The sequence below is a fragment of the Onychostruthus taczanowskii genome, unplaced genomic scaffold (genome assembly GCF_017590055.1).
Source record: "Onychostruthus taczanowskii isolate IOZ18803 unplaced genomic scaffold, ASM1759005v1 scaffold6, whole genome shotgun sequence".
NCBI lineage: Eukaryota > Metazoa > Chordata > Aves > Passeriformes > Passeridae > Onychostruthus > Onychostruthus taczanowskii.
In genome coordinates, this window is record NW_024503679.1 from 3,204,289 (window position 1) to 3,228,050 (window position 23,762).

Genomic DNA, 23,762 nt, shown 5'->3' on the forward strand with positions numbered 1-23,762 from the left:
GGGCTGGGGCACTTCGACAGCCAGTGCTGCAGCAGCCAAGGTGCAGCACAAACTGGGGCCTTCACAGCTGCAGAAAGGTAAAATCTTGTTTGCTTGTTGAAGGGCTTCCAACCCCCAGCATAAGTACTTCAGTTCTTTAATTTTACCCACATGTATCTGGTATGTTTAGCTGTAGCACCTCAAAGCTTGGGTGCTCTCCTGTGATGTCAGTAAGTAATGTTTGGGGGGTTAGACTGCTTCCTTGAGGCTTTATGTTTGTTTGGTTTTTGGCTCTACTAATGTTCTCTGGGAATTCTGCTAGACTAGTAGGGTATGACCAAGCCCAAAGTATGTTTACAGAGTACACAAGGAATGTTCATCCAAAAGCAGTAAAAATTATAATTAATTTTCCCCCAGGAGAATTGCTTACTTGTTTTCTCAAGTTTAACAGATAATTTCTAAAAATTATTCATCTATTCCCAAATTTTAGTAATTTTAAACATGTTACTACTTTAAACAAAACCGCCCCTGAATTCAGGGAGGCCAGATCAGGCACAAAAAGAAAGTCTTGACTTTAACCAATCATTTAAGTGATGTCATATGATGCCAGAATAAATGAACCACTACGTCAACGTCCCTGCCTATTAAAAAACCCAAAAAAGTTTGTCTTAGAGAATGAAAGTGTTTGAGGACCCTGAGCAGCCAGGAGTAAGCATTTAATCATTGGAGAAACTGAAGCTGAGTTCAATCCCAGGACAGAGCAGAAGGGCTGCTCAGAACCAGCTACCTCACATTACAGCACTTGGGGCACAGATGCATCTACAGCCTCACTCCAGTGACCCTAATGCAAGTACAAGTGCATTTACTTTCGTTTTGCTCAGTCTAAATTACAAACTCCTAGGAGTCTCAGGTACTTTCAGATCCAAGTCTTGTTAATCCAGGAATTGATCCTAAGATGTCTGGTTTTGTTAATCCATTTCCAGCCTCATTTTCTCCACTAGTTTGCCTACTGGAGACTACTATTTCTTGCTTTCCACTGGTCAGATTAATCATATTACTTCTTTTCACCTACCCCTATGAAATCAAGCTTGAGGAGGATTTTTGAGTGGGTTTGGTTTTGTTTTTTGGTTTTGTAACATTTTGTGGTGGATTTCATATGTTACAATCTTCAGCAACCATCAGCTATCAAGCGCCAGAGATAAGGCCTGATTAAGGCAAAAATGGTTTTTAATATAATCAGGGTTACCAGCACTCCCTCTTAGAATGCAAAAATGGAAAAAGAATTATTCTCTGTGGCCAGCAGCCTGGGCATGAGGAAGGAAGTCATCAAGGCAAGCTCTTTCCTCACTTAAGGAGATATTATACAAAACATTAAACCCAATGAGGGTATCTGTCAAAATCTAAGAGACTTCATCTCTGCTGTTATCTACCTTCCATTACAGATTAATTTGACACTAATTGCAAAAATGATTTAATTTAGCTAATCTTCAAAAATACTGTTAGAAAATTAAAATTAATGGCCAGGATAAAATCCAAGTATTCTACCTGAATAAAAGCTTGGACACGAAGGGCCTGATGCAGAAAGCTTAGATAGAAATTACCTCAAAAATTGCATTTAATACATGAAGCAACAGAGAGCTAAAAAATAATTTAAAGATCATGACAGGTATCAGTGGAGGAAAAGTCAAAGTTATGTACCAATGGAGAAGGATGGCAAAAACCAAATGTGGAGCATTTTAACTTTAAAAAGAACTTTGGTACTATATTTTTTTTAGACCTAAAAAACCTCAAGAAATTACACACTTTTAGTTATCCAAATAGCAGAACCTATTAAATCAAGTACTTTTAAACTATGTACTGGACAAACCAGAGAGTGTGGTTTTTAGAAGTAGTTTTGTAGTTCAAAAGTCAAATTTGTACCAGCAAACTAATCACAGCTTTGTGATGTTCTTCCAAATTCCTATTTCTGATAAAGGCACTATGTAACATGACAGATTCTCATCTGTACCAGATGGCACAAGTCCCTGAAGAATCATGTGCCAGCTGTTCACAGGCAGAACACAACACACTTCAAGCACACTTGCTCTTTCCTCTCACAGCCTTGCTGCGCTGGCGCTGGGGCTGGTGAGCATTCAGAGCAGCAGAACCTGTGTGTCACAGGCTCTCTGTGTAGCTCGTGTGTGACAGGTGACAGCTCCATACTTTGTGCTCCTACTTTGTTTGTTTTTGTTGTTTAGTTTGTTCCCCTGCATTGCTTTCCCCTGTTAAGTTTAGCCATGACAGGCCTGCCTTGTCCAGGGGTCAGAAGGGAAATATTCCCCAGCACACACAGAATGTAATTTCCTTCCTCCCATTTGCATTAAATGAAAGGGTACCATTCCAACATCTTCCCAGTACCACCAGTACAGTGGGAAACACAACTGCCCCAGCCTGCTTCCCTTGTGCTCCTGTGTGCCTGCTTCATGTGATCAGCAACGTGTACAGCTTGCAAGGGAGAATAAGGTTGATTCTAGCACATGGTTAATTAAGACATTACAGTTAGCTATTTGCTAGGCAGACTCAGGGGAGTTGAATAGGATATGGAGTCTTTCACCTTAAGTTCAGTCATTCTTACCCCCAAATTCCCAGGTAGTGATCAGTAATTTCTCATTACCCCTGACACAGGCTGAATCCGACTGCACTCAGGCATGTAGTTGAGTTCTGAGCACATGTCTGACAACAAGGAGTGTCAGTATCTCTGACCATTAAATTTCAAAGTGAAGAACCCCACTGCTGTAAGTGAGCAGCTGAAGTTGATGTTTCCCTGTGGCATTATTTTAACTCCTCTGTTGTTGTTGTTATCTCCAAACTCAACAGCTTTCATAAGATGTCATAATATCAGCAGACACAGATTTAGGTTTTGAAGGCTACAAATTGACTATTGTTCTTAGGTTCTACAGCAAGACAAACAGTTAATAGTAATATCACATAGAAGTTGGGAAAACATAGTTTAAAAAATACCCAATCCAACACCTAAATTATAATGAATCTCCAAGAGGCTCCTAATTTCATGATCCTACCTGCTCTGCCAAGAATGTAAAGAATCATTGGCTCTTGACATCATTCTCTTGCCAAAGGGCAATTACCTATTCTGTATGCATTGCCTTAATCATGTCAAGTTGTGTCCCATAAATTTGCATGTCTCCCAAGGAAGCACAGTGCATTGCCAGCAGCCCGATAGGCCAGATCAAAACAATTTCCTGGTGTGTGTTTACATCAGCTTTTGGCTTCGGAGCTGCTTTAGCTGTAGTTGCTCTGCAAAACAGCACAAATTCCCTCTCTCTGAACTGAGCTGCATCAGGGGTAGAGGGGGGAGTAAGCAGAATTTGGATGGATTGCTCAGTTCCTTCCCAGAACTGAGCAATGCTTTCTAGATTAATGAACGGCAAATCAGCTACACAAATGAAACCACATGCTAGAGATAAACACAGTCCTCTGAGATGGGCTTGTTGTCACAGTCAGAGAGGGAGAAGGAGAGAGAGCACACACGTGTGACTAGGGGCGTAATGAATGCCAGCTTCCCTCCTGCCTCTCTGGGATATGTGAGAATGACAAACTCTCTGAGGAACAATTCCTTTGACTGGTTCATTGAGGAAAGGAAACTTGTCATGCTGCCAAGAATAAAACTGCTCCTGGGCTTAGTTTTGAATTTTATAAAGTGAATAAGTGAAAAATGTATACACATTCACTTCAGACCCAAGTCATGAATAATTAAAAGAATATATAATTGTACCCAGTTTTCCCCTCAAGCTCAAGCAGCAAAGACATCTTCTGTCCGTGTAACAGGGCACTTCATGTGTTTTGTGTTTTTTTGCAGGAGCTGTTGGAAGTGAGCTGAACTGAATGCATTCTGCATGCAGGTAGGAATTACAGCCTGACCATCATATCACACAGATACACAAATTGAGAACTCAACGCTTTCGTATCAAGGAAGCTGCAGATTTTTTGATTACACATAAATATTTTCCTGGTGTGATTCATCCACAATTGATACTAGATTTAGACAATATGATAAAAATTATATTAATACAGCATTGTTGTAAACTTTAATACTGCAAACGGCAAAGATCAGACATTTTTTATAAGGCACAGGAAGGTAAAAATATTTACCATGTCAAAAGTAATTATGCAGAAAATAACTTCAGAAAAAAAAAAGTTATCTGTATCTATTTCCATTTTCTGAGACAGGTACACTTCCCAGTGCAAATTTAGGAATGTTAAATTAACAGTACACAACCACACATTGGTCTGCAGTTCTATTGCTGGAATTATCTAGTGGTACCTACCTGGAAAGAGATGCAAGAGATCTATTGCTTTTATTTTTATGCATTATTCCCACAATTAATAGGTTCCCCAATTCAGCCAAAATGAAATTCAGGATTAATATTCACTTTTTTTGAGGGCATAGAAGTTAGTAAATATGGTATGAATAGTCATGTATTTACTACATTCACTTGCAATACAGGAATCTTATTTAAAGACTAATGAAAAACATGAACAAATTCTGTAAAGAAAACAATCATTATGCATCCCCTCCCTTCCAAACACGGACAGGAAGTTTCTCATGGGTAGCAAGCTGGCCCTTGCTTCCTCTCACACCAGGTTGTTTGTAGCCAACACACTGTGATGCTCTCTGATAGAGAAAAAGATATAAAACCCCCTGAAAATCATACACAGAGAGGATCAGTAGATTGTATGTAGGTAATAGCTACATCCTTGAAACAGCAAATATGTGGGATTTTGTTTGACTCTTAGAAGGATGCACATTCTATTTTTGTACTCCTGCAGCTGAATTCCAAACATAAGTTCTTCATGTAGACCTGACTTAGAACTTGGCTTCTTTTCAACAACCATGCATTTGTCCAGAGATGGAAAATACAAAACACCAGAGGGGTGTGTTAGGGGATGTGAAGTGAAAGTCTGCTTAAAAACTAATCCACCACAGCATGGTGAGCTGCACCTGAAGTAGCTCAGGAAGCTTGGGAAGAGAGAACACAGGGACACAGACTTTTGGATCAATAACTTGCCTCATGATATGCAAAGGCTGTGAAACTCAGCTATCATTGCAGTGGGACAACTGAGTGCAACAGAATGGCTTTAAAGAGGAGATGACAGAAATATCAGAAATTAAGCAGAATATTACACACCACCTACCTCTTATCCACATATCTGAAAGCTGCTACTCTGTAACATGTTGATCTTGTCACTTCATATCACTGTTGTCTAGGGCAGGAGCCAAATTATTTTTATGAACCACGAAAGCAAAGTAAACTACAACCCAAAAACCTTACCATCAAAAAAAGGCAAAATAAAGCTGCAAAAAAAACCACACTAAAGTAGCTGGATTTCCTGTAAAGGGAAAATGGCAAGGAGGAATTCTGTACAATGCAGTCTCCACATCCACCCCCACTGGGACAGACTTTCAAATTAATGTTTCCAAGTTCCAACATTTCCAAGCTGTTGCTTGAACCCCTTGAAAGGAAGACATTTCCCATCTAGTTGATGGGTTTTTTTAGATTACTAGAAAATATTTTTCTAATACATAAAATGTGAAAGGACTATAAGAAAGGGGAATGTTTTGTGTTCTGCTATTTTTGATGACTAATTTCTGTTTAAAGGTTAATTGTCAATTATGTCAGACCCCAAAATTGTGTAACAGTTGATATTCCCCCCACACAAGACAAAATGCACATAACAGAGCACTATTCCTTCAAGCCTGCTCTATTTGGTAACTCTTTCATGTCAGAAACTGCTTATACTTGCAATTATCTGATGTTTAAAAATATAATTATTCAACATTCCCCAGTAGTTGGCTCTGACCTTTTGTTTGCTTATTTTCTCGGTTCAGTGTGAACACTTGGTGGATTTCCAGCTATCTTGTGCCACCCCGTGTAAGACATGGGAAATTACACAACTTTCTGACTGCTGTGACCTGAGTTTGGCACTGGAGTCCTGCAGATGAGATTTGTGCATTTTGAATACACTTTTCAGTTTATCAGCAACTGAAGCGCATTTCAAAAAGCATTGAAAGTATTTAACATGACAATTTTTCTTAAAACGTGATTTCTTTATACTTAAGCTAGCGCTACCTTCACATTTGTAACTTTTATATGATAAAGTATACAGCCCTCAGGCCATCTGCTGTGCATGCTATTAGTTCTTTATGAATATATTTTCAATATTCCAATTAATATGCCTTCATAATTGTGCTTTTTCCTCTGTTATTTATATATTTTTTTATTTGCCGGTTGGTGGTGCTTACTTTTTCTTTAGTGGTATTTTTCTTTCTTATGTTTTCCTCCATGCATTTTTTGCACCCTTATATCCCTTTTTAATTCCTTCCACACTTCTGCATATGTCACATTCATTCCAAGTTCATTTAGTACCCTACAATAAAACAAACTTTGCTGCTATTGTTGTGTCTATTTGGCAATAGAGCAGCTGTGATCAAGTCGGTAGCTGTGTGTATGTGTTAGTGGAACGTTCTAAACCTTAGCCAAAACTTTAATTCAAGTTCTAAACCTAGTACCATTCCAATTTGGCATGTGAAAGAGAGAAATTAGATTTTTCTACCTTTCCATGATTTTACTGTGATGAAGCTCTGTATTTTGAAGGTCTGTATTTCGTATTTATGCACGTGAAAGTGTAGCTGAAAATGATGTGGCGATTCTGAGGTTTCCCTCGGTACTTCTGCTACCGCTGTTAGTGCTGACATTACCTGTGCTCTTTTCCCTCATGCAGGAGGTTCCCCTCGTGCTTTTGACACTCATCTTACACCTTCTTGGGCTCCTGAAGCATCAGGCGCGGCACTCCAGCCCTGCACGCACAACTCCGCGCGTGGATTTGACTTTTTCCATCCCGTGTCCCGTGTGGGGCGACCCAGGATAGGAGCTCTCGGCTCAGTCCTGTGACAAGCGGCACGGGCATAGGGGGAGGGCGGTACCGAGTGCAGGGACAGCAGCTAATTAGCGTTAATCACCTCCAGCCGAGGGCTGCGCGGTGCTCGGCCCGGCGCCGTCCCGCAGCCACAGCAGGGGCTTGGCCGGCTCAGCCTGGGGGAGGCTGACGGGCGAGCTCACTGCGGGCTGCGGCGCCCAAGGGGAAGAGCAGGGGCACGCACTGATCTCCGCTCTGTGGCCAGACACGGTCCGAGGGAATGGCGGGAGCTGGGGCAGGGCTGGCTATCGGGAAAAGGCTTCCACCCAGAGGATGGTGCACTGAACAGGCTCCCCAAGGCAGTGCTCACAGCAGCAAAGCTGACAGAGTTCCAGGACCGTTTGGACAACGCTGCCGGGCACGCGAGGTGACCCTCACGGACACCGGGAGTGGCTCTCCGAGCTCCGTCTGGTCCCGCCCTCACGGCGGCCGCTCTGTGGCGCTGCGCCCCGGCCCGCCCTCACGGCTGCGCGAGCCCCGCCCCGCGCTGTTCACGCATGCGCGCGAGCGTCCGGACCCCGCGCGGCCCGGGCTGTCACGTGACTCGGGCGGCGGATGCGGTTCCGGGTGAGCGCGGGCGCGCAGCGCAGCGCGGCCCCGAGCGCGGCCCGGCCCCGCTCCCGCTCCCGCCAGGTACGGCCGCGGAGGGGCGTGGCCTGGCCGGGGCGGCGGCGGCGGTGAGCGGGGACCCCGCGGCCGGGCAGCTCCTCGGCCCCGCTCGGCCGCGCCCGCCGCTGAGGGAAGGGCTGTGAACACGTAAATGTCCGAGGGGAAAGTGCCCTGCCCTGGCCCGCAGCATTTCGCGTAGCGCGGCTGTTCCGCTGCGGGCGCAGCGAACGCGCAGTACGGAGCCGTGTCGCGGAAGTCAGAGTTGCTGTCTAGCGCCTTTTGTCTTAGTTCCTCCTGCTTCCTGTTACTAATGCAATACGCTAAATAGTGGGTGATTATTTCGGGTTGACTTGTATGCATGTTTAAGTCTGACAAAGGAATATCTGGGCAGGGTATAAATCTTTGGGATTGTTTGAGAAGTTAGTGTTTACCTTCAAATAAGTTTGAGTGGTGCAGAAATACAGACCCTCTGTTGCTCTGGATGTGGAATTTAAAGTAGTATCCTCGGGAGGAAAGCAAGAGTTTTCAAGACTTTTCTCTTTCAGCTGTCTCACTTTTGTGTGCTTTGATGCTGAGAGAAAGGAGCAAAAGGAGACAATTTATCTGTTATTAACTACAGTCCTTGCATTGTCCCATTTGGATATTTGCAAGTGGTAAAGTCTGGAGGGCCATCTTCAGCTTTGGGAAACTTGTCCTGGATTTATATGGCTAAGCTGGCCACGTTCTAAAGACCATTGGAATTATAGAAACATTTAGAATTGAGCTGCATCCTGTGGGTTTGTGTACCAGAAGATGTGTCTGTTCCTTGCTTTAGGCTTGCTGTAAATGTGAAAATTACTCTTAAAAGCACCTCTTTAATGCCTGAAACCTGGAATTAACTTGACACTCAGTTAATGTTTCTGTTGATGGAATAAAGGTGAACTATGGGGAGGGAGAGTGTAGGGTAACCTTGTTTTGAAGTTGATTTTGACTTTTTGAGATGGAAACAGCTTTCTGTTCTTTGCCTATCAGGTACATTGAAAAAAAAAATGTAAAGATGTAAATTTTCAGTAAAAATGCTTGACATTGAAATTGTCCTGCAAAGTTAAACTTTGTATTTATTCTATTTTAAATACGGGAGTGCTGATCAAGTACTGAATATAGGTGTTAGTACTGGATAGGTGGATATGACCATGGAAATGTCTGGCTTGTAATTATTTGTGTATTTGCCTGAGAATTCAAAGGTGAAAACCTAAATAACAATTTTTGCAAGCAGCCTTTAACTTCATTAATAAAATGATCTCATGCTTTCTGTTGTCCTTCTGTCCCACCCCTTTTTTTAGGTCTTTGGGACAGACCCGAGTCTCTCTTTAGCTGTACTGTAAATTTTTATAAATGGCAACTTTTAACAGGCTTCTTAACACTGTTTTACTTGATATTCCAGAACCTACCAGCTAAGGCAGCTTGGTATTAATGAGAGAACTCTGAAAATTATCTATTTTTCTAGGAAAAAAGGATGAAAACACTGATGTTTGACCTCTGGTGCAAGCAGTGACATTCTTCAGATGCAGACTTAAGTAGGTTTAACCTGCTGTTCTGGAATGGAAATTTGTTCATTAGCTGTAGTGACAGAGCAGTGGGTTTGAGTGATGTGTTCCCTTTTTGTAATACCATAACTTGCCTGTTGAGATCCTTAAAAATATAAAAGGCATTGTAGAGTTCTAAAGTCCAGTGGCTCCAGTAAGAGAGCAGAACCAACCCTGCATCCAGATATTCTTTGATGTGCTGAAGTTTCTGACCTTTAGAATACTCTCCATCTTCCATTTCTTTGTGCAAAATAGAAAGTAATGAGCAATGGAGGATAAGATCAGGCTTGCTGTTCTTGGAAACCAAACCTTTTTGAGCTGGTCATGAAGAGTGCTAGGATCAGGTAGAAATTATTTGCCTTTTTTTTCTATGTGACTGATAAGTGCTTGCATTATTAAAATTTACATTTCCCAAGTTACATTTCTAGATTTACAGCTGAATTAAAAAGGCTTTGGCATTTTAAAAACATGTCAGCAGTGCCACAGCAGGGGTAGAGAGAGTATTCTAAACTCAGCTTTATTTTGCATAAGCAGAAGTAGATTTTTTTTTTTTGCCTGCTAGTAAGCATTTATATTAGTTGATGTAAAATAACTGATGTCATCACTTTTCTAACTTTCTTGAAAAGATTACCCTTCCTTCTTAATTTCTCATTCTTCTAGTTGACAAATGATAGTGCTTTTATAGGTGAGACTTGAAGTCAAAACATCCAAACCAGCTACTTAGTCTGGGTATTAAGTAGGATGCTGAAAACTTAAATTTGGTCATATCTGAAGTGGAACTCCAAGCTTGCCTTGTAAGTTGCTTTCAGGTGTCCTGTGTGGCACTTAGCAAATGATTGCTTTATAATCTACCTTAATGAGAAACTGCTGATGAGAATTCTGCAAGAAGTGTGAGGAGTGTTCCATAAAAGCACCTTAAGCTTAGATAACAGCACGAGTATCTCTTAAACTCTTGGCTTAGTTCAACAGGTTTACACCAGTGTGATGAAGTAAGTGCAGGTGGAAGTGTTTCTGCACTGAAAGGCTGTCCATTTGGAATTAACAGGTGTTACTTGGTGTTGGTATTCTTCAGAAGTGTGGGAAGAAAACTGTTCAAATCTTGGAGCAAACCTCTGCTTTCAACTGAACTGTGTAGGGAATGCAGTGCAGCTCAGCTCAAGGGGAGCATCTTACAGCCACCAGCACAGTCACAGGCTGGGGGGGTGAAATTTGGATGTTTTGACTGCCAGTTTTTTGTCCTTTAACAGTGAAGTCATGAGTTAAGATTTTCTTTCAGGTTTATAGTCACCTGCATGTTTGCATCAGCTGGTTTGTTCCATGCTGCTGGAACCAGTAGCCTTCCTCCACCTCTGCCTTCTCCTGACTGCTGAGGGCCCCTGGAGAAGCTCCTTGGGCTTCATCTCAGTCTCCTGACACAAATGCATAGAGAGCTCTGCACAAATTCACTGTTACTACACATCCAAGTGTGAGCTTCCTCTGAGCAAATATTTAAAACCCACTGTAGCAGCCAGCAGGTTGGTGGCCAGGAGTACCCACAGCTCGTATGCAGAGAACATCACAGCTTGGTGAGAGGCAGGACTTGTTTCCAAGCAGTGCTTTAGTCAGGACAAACAGGGAGAGCTGGGACAGCACTGGCTGGGGCAAGGTCTTCACAGTGCTGAAGAACAACAGCTGAGAGGTGCAGGTGCTGAATGGCTCAAACAGAGTCTGGCCCTTAAGAGGAACTAGGTTCCTACATTCTAGAAATTTTATTTAAATTTTCTGTGTGAGGGAAGCAGGGAAATGTCAGTAAAACAGGCTTAAATTGAGATCATTAATGTTTAATTTGTACTACTGCAGTTTTACAAAAAGATCACAATGTTTCTTGATTAATCAATTTGGATAGCGTAGCTTTAAGCATTGCAGGACATTTTAAAATCAGGTCAGGAGAAGAAAAAAACTGGATTTGCCATGAAAGGAAGGCGTGTTTAATTTGTACTACTGCAATTTTACAAAAAGATCACTTAATTTTTCTTGATTAATCAACTTGGATAGCGTAGCTTTGAGCATTGCAGGACGTTTTAAAATCAGGTCAGGAGAAGAAAAAATTGGATTTGCCATGAAAGGAAGGCTGGTCCTATGGAACAGTAAGTGTAATTTGGTTTCCAGCCATGTTAAAAAAATTGTATCTCTGGGTTAATAAGCAGTATTGGTTGCATTCAAACTTTGTACTTACTGCTGTTCTGTGTTGATTGGTTCTTTGCAAAATACAATGGTTTCTTGTTTTCATGGATGTTGGTTTTCTTAATACCTTCATTGATAAGTTTACCTGTTTCTGCTAATCTTTAGAGCCAACACAGCCAAGAGCTTCCACTGGTTTGGACTTTTATGTCAGCAGAATGGTTTACCATGTTCTGTTATTGGGGATTACTCGTTGCTGGTGATGGGTGAGCCTGAAAAACAACAGTTTTACTTGCACATCATAGGGTGAGTTCTCCAAAAACACTGTCTTAAATAATTATGTTTGAAGAGCTTGGGTTATTTGGTTTTGTTTTTTTTTTAATGGCTTGTAGTTGAGATCTGACCATCTAGACTTTTTCTCAAAATATACACTTACTAATCACCTCCTGCAGAATCTAGAGACACATCAGGTTTCTTGCATTTTGGAATGAACTGGTGTAATCATAAATGATAGAACAGGTTGCCCAAGGCCTTAATTTTAACTGAGGGGTTGATCTTCCTTGACTGCATTAAATCCCTTCCAACCTAAATTATTGTATGCTAAACCATTCCACAAGAAGTTTTGCATGGAAAAAAAAGTAAAATGGAAACAGACACAAAACTTTTCTCTGTATTGTTCTGTTTTTACTCTGCATAATACCTCAACTTGATGATAAATTAAAGGATGTGTTGGAAGTATGGGAGTTACCACAGTATTGAATAACACCTTCTGTTATGTTCCTGCAGCTCCTCTTTAGCCCGTTGTGCTGAAGACCAGAGGTTCTGCCTGATCAGGAGTCTCTGTTAGCAGCTGAAGTTAGCAGGAGAATGGAAGGGGTTGAGTTTAAGGAAGAGTGGCAAGATGAAGATTTTCCAAGGTTTTGAATTCTTTTTTAAAGTAATTTGGATCAGACACACAACATCAGCAATAAGCTACCTCTTGGTCTTCCTAGTGAACTAATACTCAGTAGTAATCTTGAAGTGATTTCCGTTAATATAGCAGTTTTGAAAAGGTTTTGTGGCATATTTCTTCAGGATTGCCACTGGTGATGTTTCCAGTGTTTCTGAAATGAAGATTTGTAAGCTTGGCTTTGTTTATTTCCTGTGATACTATTTTGCAACTACATTGTTTGCATATTACTCCCAGTGCCTCATGGCCCAAATATTTCATTAAGCAAAATTTCTGAGGAAAGGCTTTTAAAGTTAATGCTGCTTGGGCCTACAAAAAAAATTAAATCAGCTTTAGATGTATTCTATGATAACATGACTAAACTACTTCTGTAATTTATTTCATGTCAAATTTTGTCAAGCAAGACTATGACAAGTTTTCTTAAGGATGACACACTGGTAGTAGTCATTGTTTTGGTATTTGTCACAGGATGGGATGGTCACTTGAATGCTGCAAAGGAATTTTCTGCTGCCTTGGTGTTTGTTAATTGAAAGCTTGAACTTAGGCTATAAGTTAATTCAGCACTAACTTTACAGTGGGTTTTTGTAGGAATGTGTAAGTCTTAATATATGGCATTAAAAATAATGTCAAAGCAGATTTGTAACAATAATTTCTTTGTGTCCCAGGCCCCTGCCAGAGGATGACCCTGTTGAGTCTGATGGATTGGCTGCAGCTGGAACAGAAAATGAAGCTGGTAAGAACATTCCACTCCAGCCCAGCTGACTGCTTTCTACTTAAGTGGCTGCTTTAAAGCTCCTTGGTGTGGGGGGATTTTTTTGCTTGTTTTGTTTGGTTTGGGGTTTTTTTGTTTGGTTTTTTTTTGTTTTGTTTTGGTTTGGTTTTTTGTTGGTTTGGTTTGGGTTTTTTGGTTTTTTTGTGGTTTTTTTTTGTTTGTTTGGGGTTTTTGGTTTGGTTGCTTTTTTTGTTTGATTGAAGTTTTGGAGGTTTTTACATGTAAAATTTGTTTGGATTTTGTCTGTCTTCTTTACTTGTGACATTTCCAGTGCTGGATTGGTAACCTGATTTTATTCCTTGCTTTCAACTCCTGCCTAAATCATGCCAATATTTGCCTTGTACCTCAAAGCATTCTGTGTACATTCTGTGTATTCACAGAAGAGATTCGTTAATTTTACATCCTCACTGTCTGTCAGTCTTCTTGGTTTTTTTCAGCTTGTACATAATTTTCTATTTTATCAAAGATGGTTTTGATGTCACTGAAGCCTAACAAAAGCAAGTGCTAGGGACATGAATCTGTTGTATTATTTACAAGATTTATTCAGTGTAATATCTGGAGCAGCCCCTGGGACACCTGGATGCAGCAGACAGGGGTAGCAGTGTCTGCCACCCTGCTCAGACTGTGTGTGTGCAATGGGTAACTTGAGAACTTCTACCTGCTGTTCTTTCCATCCCCTATTAAGTCTTATTCCAAAGATACCTTGTTTCAATTATGGACATTAATTTATAATGCATATGAGAAAGAACTGTGCTCTTCTGTCTTGGTAATATGCTTATCTGAACTTGCTTTAGCTTTGAAAAGAAATAATTTGCTTTCTTTAGATACAGAGGGTAATGGAACCAAATTGAGGAAGAAACTGATGGCTCCAGATATTAGCTTAACTTTGGATCCCAGTGAGGAATCTGTTTTGTCTGATGACTTGGATGAGAGTGGAGAGATTGATTTGGATGATTTAGATACTCCTTCAGAAAATAGCAATGAATTTGAATGGGAAGGTGAGTATTTTGGTTCTTTTGTGTGATACTCTAAAATATTTTCTTAGTGTAGGTCAACTGTTTCCCTAGTAAGAAATAGCTATGACTCAATAGTACCAGAGGAGAAATACAAAGGGATTGATTATATTAGGAATGAGAAATAGATGCAGTTACTTTTTAAAGAGCAAATCAGACCTCATCTGATCAGTAAACAGGCAAACAGTTACTAGCTGTATCTGCAGGTAAACTTAGGTGAAGATCATGTACATATGCATCTATAAGACTTGAAATTATGGAAAATCCTCTATTGCAGTAAGTTTTTAAGAATCACCCAACAGAAAAAAGTACCCAAGGTATTTTACATGTGTTAGGAATGAGTTTTAAATAGAGGGAGCCAAACAAAGGGATATAGATTAGCTACTTAGAAATTGCTGAATTGCAATTTAAGGAGGACTGAATAGTATTTTTAAAAATACTAAATAATACCTGATCTCAAATCTTCCTGTGGTGAGAATGACAAAAGCTCAGTAGCCTTAGAGAATGCATATTTCCAGACTGACTAATAGAAGATCCTCTATTTTATGTCAAGGAACTCTGAAATGACTTCATAGGAATTTAAAGTAGCTATAGCCACACTAGTAATGATCTCAGTTTTAAGACATTAATAGGTGTTATAGGCAAAACCTGGAGATTCTAACAAATTTTATTTGAGATAAATGTTTTGTGTAGGAGTTAAAGCACAAATTTTAAACTTGGAGTTTAATGATGTCTTAAGGCCCTCTTTATGGAAGCCAAGAACAGTTGTGTTGGGCAAATTGTTGGAGTCTCTAACATCTGTAAGCTTCGTGATTTAGGAATGTCTCTAACAAGTAAATATGTAAATTCAATTATTATTTTCTCATCCTGAAAATAAAATAATTTAAATTCCTGAATAAAGAGAAAGTTCTCTTTTCACTGTTATGCTTGAAACACTACCTGTGGAGAAAGAAACACTTAAGAATAAGGGGGTGGTTTTGGTTTTTAAATAGCTAAAGGCATATTGCAGTGGAAGTTTTCTTAACAGAGACTGTGTGTTTAAATTTGTAAAAGGATTTTCACTGTTTTAATGAAGAAGAATTGGTATTCAGGGTTACTTTTGCAGTGATGCGAAGGAAATGTTCCGGATGTTTGTGTCTTGTTTTTAAAAGTGGCTGAAAAGGGTTTCTGTCTTTTCTTCCTTTAATGCTGCTGCCTTCATTTTCCTGGAAGGATAGTTTCAATTAACAGCTTTGTTTCGGGAACAGACAACTAACTTGCAGTAGGTTTTTCTCGCTTTGGGTAAGGTCCATGCAACAAAGTCAAGAATCATAATTTCATCAGAGCAAATTGTCTGTATACAGATTCCTGTCAGCACAAATTTCATATATTTTGATTGCACACGTGAATTAGATTTAATTTCCAATAGATTTGTCTGCATGTCTGCTTGCAAGGTACCTCAATGTTTTAAATCATGCTTCATGTAAATCTGTGATCAACCTCTGTAATTCTCATTGGAGTTAACCACTTTGTCTATTTTGGTGAAATTCATTAAGGTCTGTGTTCTGAAAGCCTACAATTAATTAGGCTTCTCCATGAATTGAAATTTTTCACATATTTGTAATAGAGAAAATTACAGTCAACAGATAACTGCCAACATGAGCATGTGAATTGAAATATCCATGACATCAGCTGGTGTGTCTAACTGGCTGAAGAATACCAAAATAGATTAGATAGCAAAGTGGTTAACTTGTGTCATAGCTGATTGTCACTATGCATGGTATTCATAATGGGTCTTCAACATGTTCTCATTTTGGCAGATGATCTTCCAAAACCAAAAACTACTGATGTGATTAGGAAAGGCTCACTGGCTGAGTACACTGTGGCAGAGGAGAAGGACGATGGTCGCCGCTGGCGAATGTTTCGGATCGGAGAGCAGGACCACAGGGTGGACATGAAGGCAATTGAACCGTACAAAAAAGTTATCAGTCATGGTGGTAAGGATTGCTGACATGCTCTGGGGAACTGCTGAGCAACTACTTCTTTAAGCTGACTTGGGGAGGCAGAGGAAGAGCTTTGGGCATAAAGACTTGTGGCAATTCATTTGCTGCAGTGTTAAGACAATAGTTGATAAAATAATTTTTCTCTATTAAACTAAAGTTCCAAAATGTACACATGGTCACGTGTGCCAAAACGCACCAATGTAATAATATATATTTATCCTACAGTGTTACTGCTACCAAATTTTTTTCCTAGACTATTGAAAACTTTAACTATCGATCTAGTAAGGCAGAAATCAATTCATGACTCCTTCCAACAGTCTGTGAAGTTTAGGTTGGAAGAAAAGCTGATTAAACTTTAAGAACATTAAGATATTAAATGTACTGAGGTTCTCTACTGAAACATTGGTTATAGGTACAGTGTTTGATTGACATGAGCTTCAGCTGTTGCTTGAGAAGTAGACAAACTTGAAAAAGAGACCTTATGTTTTCTGTAATTGTATGAATGTGTCCATATGGATGTGTGTACATCTCTTTAAGGTAAATAATGAAAAAGCTTACTGAATGTGCTTGACTTTGTGTAAATGTAATCAGTGCATTGTCACCTTTATAACTGCTGCTGCTTATTTCTTTGTTTTTAGGTTATTATGGTGATGGGTTAAATGCCATTGTAGTGTTTGCTGTTTGCTTCATGCCTGAGAGCAGCCAGCCTAATTACAGATACCTAATGGACAATCTATTTAAGTAAGTCATCCTCTGCTTTTCTGGGATTTTGTTATTTTTAATATATTTGAGCACTACTAGGAGTTACTTTCAAAAGAAGATTGTGGATATTGAAGTTTTCTTTGCTTGTCTCTCCAGGTATGTAATTGGCACTTTAGAGCTGTTAGTAGCAGAGAACTATATGATAGTTTACCTGAATGGTGCAACAACACGGAGAAAAATGCCAAGTTTAGGCTGGCTTAGGAAATGTTACCAGCAAATTGATAGAAGGTAAGAAGCTCTGCAATATTTTCTTACAATATTCTTCTGGTTAAGACTTAATGGAGGAAATTGGTGTATTGAAAACCTCTTCCTAAGCCAGGCAATGTGGGATGATGCTACAAACATGCCTGGGTAGTGTTGTGTGTTGGATTTTTTTGATTGGTTGGGGCTTTTGTGTATGCTTTTTGTTGCTGTTGTTCTCAGGGTGTTTTCTTAGTGCAAATAATACTCTTAGAATACTGAATATTGTTATTCTGTAGAATATCCTTACATCCTTAGCCTTATAATTTAATGTATTAGCATAAGGTTAATAAGAGAGGTTCTTTGTGTACCACTTGATCATTAGTTCTGTAAAAAGATTCAAAGGAGCTTCTCCTTGGAATGTTATTTCCTTGGCAAATTGATACTGTATCTTTAGTTTTTATTTTACAGTTGTGTAGTACTTTTTCCTCTGATGGAGGCTGACTTCTAATAATGGGATGTTAGAATACTGTGTTTGTGTGACAGTTGTGCTCTTCAAAACATACTTCTTGCATATTCCAAACCCCCTGGTCATGCTGCCTTTTTGTTCTAGTAATTATCCATTGTTTAAATCCTTCAGGTTAAGGAAAAATCTGAAATCATTGATCATAGTTCATCCTTCCTGGTTCATCAGAACTCTCCTGGCCATCACAAAACCTTTTATTAGGTAATGCTCTGGAAGCTTTTTCATAAAAAATTCTAACAACTGTTTGCTTTGATCTTAAAAGACTGTTTTAATATTGACCTAGTGAAAAACGTTTAGAGTTGTAACTGTACCCTGCATTTGTTCTTCCACAGCTCAAAATTCAGCCAAAAAATTAGGTATGTCTTTACCCTGGCAGAACTAGCTGAACTCATCCCCATGGAATACGTTGGCATCCCAGAATGCATAAAACAGTACGTTTCATTATTCCAACATCTTCTACATTGATTGTGGTTTAGGACTGGTAGATGTTGTAATCAGTGTTTGGTTTGAATGTAACACTTGGCACATAATGACTTAACTGAGATTATTGCTCTCTGTAGGAGTGTCCATGTTTGACCTCATTGCTAAAGGCAGTTTGGAATAGAGTAGCATGGACAACCAAAATGTTAATGTATAGTCATTTTCACAGTGGAGTTTTGTGCAATTACTAAGTTGTGGTGTGTGAATTAAGCCTTCTAGAGAAGGTTTCATTCCAGTTGATCTGCACCTTGGTGTGTATATTAAACTGGCTTGTGAGTGAGAAACTGTGGGCATGTTGATACTGAAGTTATTTATAATGTCTTCTAAAGTGTTTAAAATGTGGAACAAGTTAAGTGTTGAAATATCACTTGGATTGGATTCTCATTTGAAAGAAAAGCAGTGATGGGAAAATGCTGAATCCCTGCCCACTACAGTTCTAAGCTATTTTGGTAAAGAAATGAAGACAGCATCAGTGTATTTTTTTTTCCTTCCCATCCAGATAAAAATAGCCATTTTAACATCAGCACAATTCTGCTGTCAAACAAGATGATCCTTTTGTCAAAAGCATTTGTGAATGCAGTAATAGAGTAGAAACCATAAACTTGGATCTTAAGAAAACCAGGTGAAAACACTAACAATCCTGATGACAGCCTGTTAGAGGGTATGACACAAACCCTGTGTTGTCTGCATCCTAATAGGTGACACAAACTGGGGAAGGTGGCCCAGTGTCACTGAGGGCACATCCATGCTGGACAAAGCCTTGTGCCCCCTGCAGATGGCTGGCTATTTCAGTAGACATCCAGCTGCTGTCAGTTCCACAGTTTAACTCTGTGAGACAGAAAACCAGTTTTCATGGGGTGGGAGTGAAACACATGACAAAGCTGAGGCAGCATTGTGCTGTCTTTAGAATTTTTTCGACTGGGGTTTTATGGGTGTGTTATGAATATTCAGACTGTCATTCTGAGTTTTAAAAGATTTTTCTCTGTATTGATGAACCTTCAACTGTTTTGCAAAGTCTGGACATGGTTAACTTAAAGAGTTAATTCTCAGAATTCTGTCGAGGATTATATCTGGCTTTAAACTATTATGGATACAGACTTTAGATTTTATTGATGAATGCTAACACTGTGCAAGAGGTTGTACTGAATTCATTTATTATGTCGTAGTAACTAAATCTTAATGGTTTTTGTTTAATGCTGATAAATGTTGGAGGTACAGTGGTTTTTTTCTTCATTATATCAGTTTGAAAATTAAGTTTCTGCAAACTGTTGACACTAATACTGGTTTGCAGCTTCTGTTGATTTTGGCCTCTGTGTGTTATATTTACTGAAATAAAACTTTTCCTCACCAAGGTATGAAGAAGAAAAGTTTAGAAAGAAACAGAAAAGGTATATTCATCTTTTGATTAGGGTTGCATCTACATAAGACAATTTGCACTGCAACTAACTCCCAGTTGATTGGCTTGCATAAAGGAATAAGCATTGGTAAATATAAACATGCACTAGTGCCCAAGTGTTTATGCATGACAGCAACTATACTGTACTTGGAGGCAGTATGGAATCTCTTAAGAACTCACCCTGGGTGTTCAGACAGCTATTTGTAAATAGTTTCTATTACATTTTTATGTGAGATGCTCACTATTAAGGGGATACATGGGTTCTCAACTTGAAGTCTTTAAGAGGCAGAAGTAGTGCTTCTGTATGAACCCATTAAAGCAAATGTCGTTGTTTCTAACAGGAATTATCTCTGGAGATGAGCTGTATTTAGTCCTAAGCTGTAGCTATGCATTAGCAGAGATGCAACTCCGTAAGAAGTTTTAATACTGAGTCTTGTATTTTTGGTATTTGCTACCTTTTTAGTTATTAACTTGCATAGATGCAATCTAAATTAGTATTTTAGTGCTGTTTGTATTTGCAGTGCCTACATTCCTTCCTAATAAATACTAGATTTCCACTTTGTTAATTTCCAGTCTCCTGCTAACTATTCAAGCTATTCCACAGCTGATTAATTTTTTGAATTGACGTGTTATTTTTTCACTCACTAACATATAGACTGAAAGATTTTGCTACTAACGTAGGAGTTTTTTTAATTACTTTTCCTTTGTGTGCCTAACTATTAAGAAAAGGCTTATTGTCTAAATTGGGTAGGGGAACACTGAGATTGAAGTAAAAGGAATTTAAATTATTTCTTGAAGCTCACATGTAAATCTAGTCATGTGTTGAACATTCTTCAGGAATTACTCCAATAAAGGGACAATTTAAAAAAATCTCCAGTAGAACAAGCACTTTTTAGTGTCCTGTTGACAACTTCACCTGTACTACCATCACTTTTGTAAAAAGTAGTATGTACTTAAGTGAAAATTAGATATAGAGATCACAGGCAGAATTGGATACTGAGCCTTCAATCAGGTAGAAAGCAGCTCCTTTTTATGGATTCGTGGCCCAAAGGAGCTGTCACTGCTTCTGTCATTTTGAAAAACTGGCTGGTTATAGTTTGACAGACTGGACAGGTATGTTAGGCAGATTGTTAGAGATACTCTCACTTTAGAACTGCTGTTGGTTTTAAAATTAATTTACCTCCATGCACAACTTACTTGCCAAAAGATGTTATCAAGACTGTAGCTTGTTCTTACTGTAAAGAGGAAAAGTACATTTTATGCAGGGCTTCCAATCCAATGATCCCCTGGTTTCTGCAAAGCAGCATTTTGTTTGCTGGTCCCAAGGCAGATAGTAAGAAATAAGGTACAAAATAAAACCCACTTTTATCAGCATGATGGTGAATTTTTCCAGGGTAATTGCAAGAGTTTTAGAACATAACAGAAAAATTATTGCAGTTAAGGAGCCTCTTCACTTTTGTTAATTCAACTAGTGCTGTTATCTTTAATGTTATAGTAATTAAGCCAAGAAGGTAATTCAGTGCTTATGAATTCATCAGTGGCAGTGCTTGCCAGTATTGTCATGTTACCTGTACTGTTTCTGCTTGCATTTGTTGTTATGAGCACAGGCCATGCTTTTTTCTTCTGTAGTCAGACTTGACTTGCACTTTTTAAATGCTTCCCCTCAAGTTCTGTAGTTACTTAAATGATTTCCTAACAATTTTAATTAATTTCTAGGGGGTGGTAGGAAAATAGATATTTAAAAGAACCCAACATCATGACTACATTAAATAAAAACCTTAATTTAATATTTATTTACTAAAACTATTCCCATATAAAAGCTTTGTGTTTTCCTGTTAAGGTTAATATTTTTTCTTAATAAGATGAGCTGTCAAACTGTGCTAACATAGTTTAATCTTACTACTTTCTTTGCTAAGCAGAGTTGACCAAGAGCTGAATGGAAAACAAGAGCAGAAAAGTGAACAGTAAATTTGGAGTCCAAGCAAGACTGAAGAATACGCCGATGGAACGATGCTGTTTGTGCTCCATTACAGTGCATTCTCTGTGTGTATGTATTATATAATCTGTTGCAAAAGGTGCTTTGGACTAGCACACAATGAACTGCTTACTGCTGTATTGGTTTGTCTTGACTTTATTTGCTGTTTATGTAATCGTTTTATACTGCTAAATGGCAAAGAACCCTGTTTTCAGAGGATGTTCTTGCAACTGTTTATCTAAATGATGCATGTTCTTCAGTAAAATATTTATATACCTAAATGTTAAAGGAAAGAGATAATATATATATTTTTATGACTGAACAATATATTGTGTGTACCTGCTGAAGGAATTCATTTGCAGGTAGACAAGGCCATAAGTTACTTGTTATTGTATAAATCTGTTTTGCTGTAAATGGTCAAGTGCATTTCTTTGTTGTCATGAAAACTTGTTTGGATATTAACAATCAAATTAACTTGGCTTTCACAAATACAGAGATCGTTATTTTTGTTCATTTACCTTACACCAGCTCACTCCTTTACCTCACCAAAGTGAGCTTCAACTTTGGTGTCTTTCAGTCCATCACTCTGGATGCAGAGCTGCAGTTCTGTGGTGGCAGTTTGTTGGCCAGGAGGTTTAAACCTAAGCCACAAAAGCTGAACTGTGACTGGTAAGATACCAGACCTTTTTCAGCTGAAATTGTGAATTTAGATTCTGCTTCAGTATGTCAAGACTGTCTCAGCTAGCAGTAGGAAGTGAGTTCGTTGCAGTTCTTTGTGGATGAATCCTGGTTGTTACTGGTGGGAACTCTGGTCATGCTCTGTAGAACTGGGGAGCTACACAGGTATTCTAGGCACAATACCATTTTCTGGGCAGAAATATGAGAAGTCTTACGCTGCCTGTGTCATTCCTGTAAATGAAACCTCCATTTCTAAACCTGTTAGGCACATGTTGCCAGCACTAATTTAGTTTTTAAGAAGTGTTTTAAAGGTTGGGGTGTTTTCACTCCCCGCAGTGATGGTAAATCTGTGTCTGCAAGAGGTCTTCTTGGACACGTAACTAGTGTGTCTAGGCTTACTGGGACAACAGTAATGCACTGGTTGATACCTTGTAAAAGTTTGTAACATCTTTTTATAAACATTGCATTTTCCGTGCAAGGGCAGGTGTACGCAAATAAATTCATTCAGGAGTTGAGCAATATAATATTGTAGCAAGTATATTAAATCTTTGCTTTTGGTGTTTACTGTGCTCACAATTTTGTCTTAATGCTACAAAAATATCACTTTTGAACTATATTTAATGTTACTTAGTTACCTTATTAAAAAAAAAAAAGTTATGTTCAACCAGATTATTACATGACACTGATAAACAGCAGTAGTGAGATATTCCCTGGTCAAGACTTACCAAATAACAATTAATCCACTGTATCCAGTGATACCTGCATGGACTCTGAGAGCATATGGATGTCAGGTGAGGGAAAAGTGCTCATGTCTCTGGAGGTTTACTTAAGTCTGCAGTTCAGATACTTTCATCTCAAGATCTAAGTCCTTTTGTTGCAGTAGTTGCTGTATCAGAGTTTCAAGGAGAGTGATAGGCAGGATGTGTTCACACAACAGACAATATCAATGCCAAGCTGCCTTGCATCCACGCCATCAGGTTTGGATCTTGCTCTGAAGCAGAACACAAATGCACTTTCTTTGGGGCTGTCTTATCTCCTGCCTCAGTTTTGATGTTGCTGTAAAGTTCAAGTCAGTACATGGAGCACTTGCAGCCTGCTCACTTCTCATACTTTCAGTGTGGTCTGTACAACCGTGCAAATCTGATTTTTACTGGGTTTGCATGTGCTCTAAGCTAAAAAGGAAGCATTCTGATTATCTCATTTCCATTTTTTCCTAATGGATAAAAGGGTTAGTCTCAGTAAAATTATATTCTTAATGGAGGGAATGCAGTTCTCTGTGTCCTGTGGCTTCCTGTGTGCATAGTGCAGTACAGTGCATGTGTATATTCCACATTTTCCAAATGATGGGATTGTTATTGTGTTTCCTGGTGGCCAAGGATTCTACAGTTTCATGCTGCAGTAGTATGATTTCTGTTGGAAATGTGTATGTGCTTATAAATGGTTTATTTCTCTAGTATAAGTTGTTCTGAATGAGTATACAGCACAGCAGTTGTTCTGTCCCTAAAGATATGCAGCTTGAGAAAGAAACGTACTAAAGAATTATTCCCTTCTGCCTCCTTGCAGCTCATCATTTAGTGGTGAGGTGGATGTTTACAAAAAGCAAAGTGGTCCCAAAGCTATGGATAATGTTTTGTCAAACTTAACTTTTTTGAAATCTATAATATAATGTAATATATTTTAATATTTAAAAACCTGAGAAGTTGGAATGTCATACTTAAATAAAAATTATTTCAAAACTTGAATCACTTTGTGATAAGATAA

General features: G+C 39.0%; 1 protein-coding gene across 5 annotated transcripts; it reads left to right on the forward strand.

Annotated features, from left to right (window-relative positions):
- Positions 1-7,482: 7,482 nt before the first annotated feature.
- On the forward strand, positions 7,483-23,743 carry BNIP2 (BCL2 interacting protein 2). Of its 5 annotated transcripts, XM_041418387.1 has the most exons (13): positions 7,569-7,587; positions 9,050-9,119; positions 11,457-11,594; positions 12,075-12,205; positions 12,903-12,970; positions 13,834-14,007; positions 15,822-15,998; positions 16,643-16,745; positions 16,863-16,994; positions 17,587-17,673; positions 17,805-17,903; positions 19,305-19,340; positions 21,268-23,743. In XM_041418387.1, the coding sequence occupies exons 4-13, from the start codon at positions 12,156-12,158 to the stop codon at positions 21,314-21,316; spliced, it is 975 nt and encodes a 324-aa protein (XP_041274321.1). In that variant the 5' UTR covers positions 7,569-7,587; positions 9,050-9,119; positions 11,457-11,594; positions 12,075-12,155; the 3' UTR covers positions 21,317-23,743. The 5 variants fall into 5 exon arrangements, with proteins under 5 accessions (XP_041274323.1, XP_041274324.1, XP_041274321.1 ...); XM_041418389.1 differs by lacking the exon at positions 9,050-9,119 and having other exon boundaries at positions 7,483-7,587; XM_041418390.1 differs by lacking the exons at positions 7,569-7,587; positions 9,050-9,119 and adding an exon at positions 7,502-7,521.
- The last annotated feature ends 19 nt before the right edge of the window (positions 23,744-23,762 follow it).